Here is a 4,522-nt window from a genome sequence, read left to right as displayed (position 1 = left end):
CTCCTTGCTTCGATGCTGCTGCTGCTGCTGCTGCTGCTAGCTGCTGCTGCTGCTGCTGCTGCCCACAATCCCAGTTGTACAGCAGAGGGTTAGGGTGTCCTGGCTTTGGGATACTTCCCTCCCCTTGCTGCTGCTGCTGGTGTTGTTGTTGCTGCTGCAGCAGCAGCAGGTTGCCTGCATGCAGCATAGACTGTCCGTTTGGGGTGTATCTGTCCCCATTAAAAAGGAGACACTGGGGGCCCCCCTGTCCCCTTGCTGCTGCTGTCTCCTCATGCTGCAGCAGATCCTGCAGCTCCATCTTTGTGGGCAGCTGCAACTCTGCTGCTCCTGCTTGTCCTGCCTCTACTCCTGCAGACCCTCCTGCTGCTGCACCTCCAGCTGCTCCCCCTGGTGCTCCTGCTGCTGCTCCTGCTGCAGCTGTAGCATCCCCTGGTGCTGAGGTGCTGGGCCCCCCAAGGCCTGCTGCAGGGGTTCCAGCAGCAGCGGCAGCAGCAGCAGCAGCAGACAGCAGCACATCCACGGTAGTGTCATCGCCTTGTGGGGATGAAGAGGAGACACTAGGAAGGACTGAAGGAGGAGACACCCAAGGGGGAGGAAGGGCATCAGGTAAAATATTTGCTGCTGCTGCTGCTGCTGTGTTGCTGTTGGCTGCAGGTCTGCTGCAGTTGATATATGTTGGTGTGTTGCTCCCTTGGCTGCTTTCTGCTCCTTTTAAGGCGCATGCAGCCCCAAGAAATCCTTCTACCTGCTGCGGTGCAGCAGCAGCAGCAGTAGCACCAAGAGGCGGACTCGATGCATCTAGCTGCAGCAGCTGCGCAGTAGAGGAAGGAGCTAAGAAGGAGACATCGCGGTTGTCTCTATAAGGAGCAGCAGCGCAGAGACACTGCAAAAGGAGACACCACAGGAGACACCCAGTCCCATGCATGCATGCATGCATGCATGCATGCATGTATGCATGGGAAGGCACAACAGCAGCAACGTGAGAGGGTGTATGTGCAGTAATAAAGACAGCAGCAGGCATAAGGAAGGAGGGAGGAGAGAAGGTGCAGCGCAGCAGCAGGAGACAGAAGTAGCAGGAGGCAGAAGCAGGAGCAGCAGGAGACAGAAGTAGGAGGCAGCAGCAGGAGCAGCAGGAGACGGCAGCAGCAGGAGACAGCAGCAGCAGGAGACAGCAGCAGCTAAAGTTTACCGTTTTACAGCAGCTCCAACTCCTTCCTGCTGCTGCTGCTGCTGCTGCTGTTGCTGCTCTCCATCCTGTTGGTAGGTTTATAGGGTACTGATTAGCTCCGTGGGGGCCCCCCTCCTCCCTCTGCTGCGTATCCATGTTGCTGCTGCTGCTGCTGTTGCTGCTGCTGCTGCTCCAGGGTACACGCTGCTGCCTCCTGCAGCAGCAGCTGCCCCCTAGGATTGTGTGGCATGCACACATTTGTATCTGGGTGCCATTGTGGTGGTGCTGCAGTTGCTGCTGCTGCTGCTGCTGCTGCTGCAATTGTTGTCCGTGCAGTCCTCGTTCTGGGTGGTTGGTGTCTGTTGCTGCTGCTGCGGCTGCATGCGTGTGGTTATTGCCTGCTGCTGCTGCTGCTGCTGCTGCTGCTTCCTGCATAGCATCATTAGGCTCCTGTTTGCTGCAGTGTTTGCTGCTGCTGTGGAGACAGTTGACAGAAAAGGGGGCAAAAGGAGACACAGGGGACTGCTGGGGGCCCCCCATCAAGGGGGGGCCCCTGCCTATACACTCCCCGTGGGTAGAAGACCCCTTGGTGCTGTTGTTGCTGTTGCTGCTGCTGCTGCTGCATGCGCCTGACTCTGTTAAGCAGCAACAACTTAAATCAGGAGACGAATTAGATATATAAGAGCGATGAGGGCACCTCTGTACCCATATTTCTGGGGGCCCTTCGGGGCCCCCTCTCCTGTTGCTGCAGATGTTGTTGCTGCTGATGCTGTTGCTGCTGCTGCTGCTGCTGCTGCTGCTGCTGCTAGTGGCGGGGAGCAGCAAAGGAGACCCCCCTAACCCGTTAGGGCCCTTGCATGCATTGTGCATGTCATTGCTGCTTAGCTGCGGCGGCGGTGGTGAGGCCTGTTGGTTACCTCCTGCTGCGGCTGCTGCTGGGGGACCATGCTGATGAGGATTTGCTGCTGCTGCTGCACAAGAAGAAGCACATGCATTTGCTAAACACTTGCAGTTGCAGCGGATGCCTAAAGTGTCTCCTGCTGCTGCATGCTTCCTGTCTCTGCTGTCTCCTCCCCCTGCTGCTGCTGCAACTAGCCTAGAGTGTCTCCTGCAGCGGGAGAAGCAGCGGCAAGTTTGTCTAGCGAGTAGACGTCTGCAGCACGTGAAGGGTGGCACTTCATCAGCTGCTGCTGCTGCTGCTGCTGCTGCTGCTGCAGTTCCTTTAATTGTGTCTCCTGCGTCTCCTTTATTAATACTTCTTTGTCTATCATAGTCCCCACGAGTTAGGCAGCAACTGCAGCGGGAAAAGGACGGGGGGCCCCTGAAGAGACACCTGGGGGGTACAGGGAAGCAGGGGCCCCCTAGGGGCCCCTCATGCATAGAGAGACACCTAGTAGAGGAGATAGTACGTGTATGGTGCTGCAGCTGCTGGTGTAGATGGAGTTGCTGCAGTTGCTGCTGCTGCTGCTGCAGCAAGAAGGTAGAAGAATGACGAGGACCTAGACGATAAGCAGCAGAGAGACAAGAAGGGACAAAAGGAGACAAACAACCTGCGGATACACCCGAGAGCAGACACCCCACAGATCGTCTCCCGTATAACGATCCCGTATCCAGCCGCTGCTGCTGCTGCTGCTGCCTCCCTAGTACAGCTGTAGGGCCAAGACAGGGCCCTACACCTTCGCATGCATCTGCTTCTGCTGCTGCTGCTGCTGCTTCTGCTGCTGCTGCTTCGGCTGCTGCTGCTTCGGCTGCTGCTGCTTCGGCTGCTGCAGCAGCTGCTGCTGCCTCCGGTATAGATACCTCGTCGTCGCTGCATGCAAGCAGCAGCTCCGGCGCACTCATGTTAGATGCAGCAGCAGCAGCTGCTGCTGCTGCTGCTGCAACCCCTGCAGGACTAGATGGGCATCCTGTGGGGCCATTGCCATTGCTGCTTCTGCTGTTGCTGCTGCTGCTGCTGCTGCTGCTGTCACCTTCTTTGAAAAAGGCGCAGCAGAGACGCCGCAGTGCAGCAGCAGGAGAACGCATGCAGCAGCAAATCGGGGATTGAGCAGCACTTCTTAATGCTGCTAATTCTCCTGCCTCTAACCCCGTACCTGAGGTGTAGGTACACCCGCCATTGCTGCTGCTGCTGCTGCTGCTGCTGCTGTTGCTGCTGTTGTTGTTGCTGCTGTTGTTGCTGCAACTGCAACTGCTGTTACTCTGTACGTCGGCAGATCCAGACGCAGGCAGACAACGGCTGCAGCAGTTGCTGCTGCTGTTACTGCTGCTGTTGCTGCTGCTGTTGCCGTTGCTGCTGCTGTAGCTGCTGTTGCTGTTGCTGCTGCTGTCTGAGCAGCAAAAGGGACTAAGAGGAGGACCAAGGGAATGGAGACTGCAGAACCCCCAATCATAAGAAGGGAAGACATCAGGTGTCTCCTCTACATCTGCTGCTGGAACCTGCTGCTGCTGCTCCAGCTGCTGCTGCTGTTGCTGCTGTTGCTGCTGTTGGGAGGGAGGCAGCAGCAGATTTTCTGCTGACGGGCAGCAGCTGTGCTGCAGTTTAGAGACACTTTCCTCATCTATAACATTGCCGCTGTCTCCTTGTGGTTTATACGCAGCAGCAGAAGAAGCAACAGGGAGACAGCAGCCAATTAATCCTGCTGCTGTTCCTGCTGCTACTGCTGCTGCTGTTGTTCCTGCTGCTCCTCCGGTTGCTGGCCATGCTGCTGCTGCTGCTGCTGCATCTGGCGGGGTATGTGGGGGCTCATAAGGGCCCTGTGTTGCTGTTGGAGAGTCAGCAGCAGATCCACTATCAGGAGCAGCAGCAGCAGCAGCAGCAGCAGCAGCAAAAGGAGACAGCAACGTGGCGCATAAAGAAGGGACCTCGCTGCTGCTGCTAAAAGGAGACACCTTATGGAGACTTCGCTGTCTTGCTGCTAATAAGCCTGTGCATGCAGAGACACAAGGCAGCAAAGACGCAACTTGCTGCTGCTGCTGCTGCTGCTGCTGTTGCTGTTCTACTGTACAGTGTTTTGCTGCTGTACTGCTGTTGTGCTGGTTTCGTGCTGCTGCTGCTACTGTGCTGCTGCTGCAGTTATACAGCTGCTGTCTCCTTTTATGTGTCTCCTTTTTCTTACGATTGTCTCCTTCTTGTGTCTTCCTTAGCGAAGGAAAATCTGTAGGCCCTTGCAGCTTATTTGGCGGTGCTGCTGCTGCTGCTGCTGCTGTTGCTGCTGATGCTGCTGCTGCAGCAGCAGCAACAGGGGGGAGTTGGTGCTTCGGAGCAGCTGGAAAAATTCGCGGGGGAGACAATTGCTGTTGCTGCTGCTCCTTTTGCTGCTGCTGCTGCTGTTGTTGCTGCTGCAGCGGCTGCAT

General features: G+C 56.8%; 1 protein-coding gene across 1 annotated transcript in view; it reads right to left on the bottom strand.

Moving 5' to 3' along the window:
* The window catches only part of EMWEY_00026410 (hypothetical protein), a gene marked incomplete at both ends in the record, with an annotated part of 5,236 nt that extends 714 nt beyond the window's left edge, over positions 1–4,522 (bottom strand). The window contains 2 exons of the mRNA XM_013478092.1: positions 1–883; positions 1,190–4,522. The exon at positions 1–883 is cut by the window's left edge and continues 488 nt beyond it. Of these exons, the coding sequence (XP_013333546.1) occupies positions 1–883; positions 1,190–4,522 (4,216 nt within the window). The remainder of the gene's footprint in view (positions 884–1,189) is intronic.

Source organism: Eimeria maxima, genomic scaffold, assembly GCF_000499605.1.
Source record: "Eimeria maxima Weybridge genomic scaffold, Emw_scaff286, whole genome shotgun sequence".
Taxonomy (NCBI): domain Eukaryota; phylum Apicomplexa; class Conoidasida; order Eucoccidiorida; family Eimeriidae; genus Eimeria; species Eimeria maxima.
This window is presented reverse-complemented; position numbering and strand designations above follow the sequence as displayed.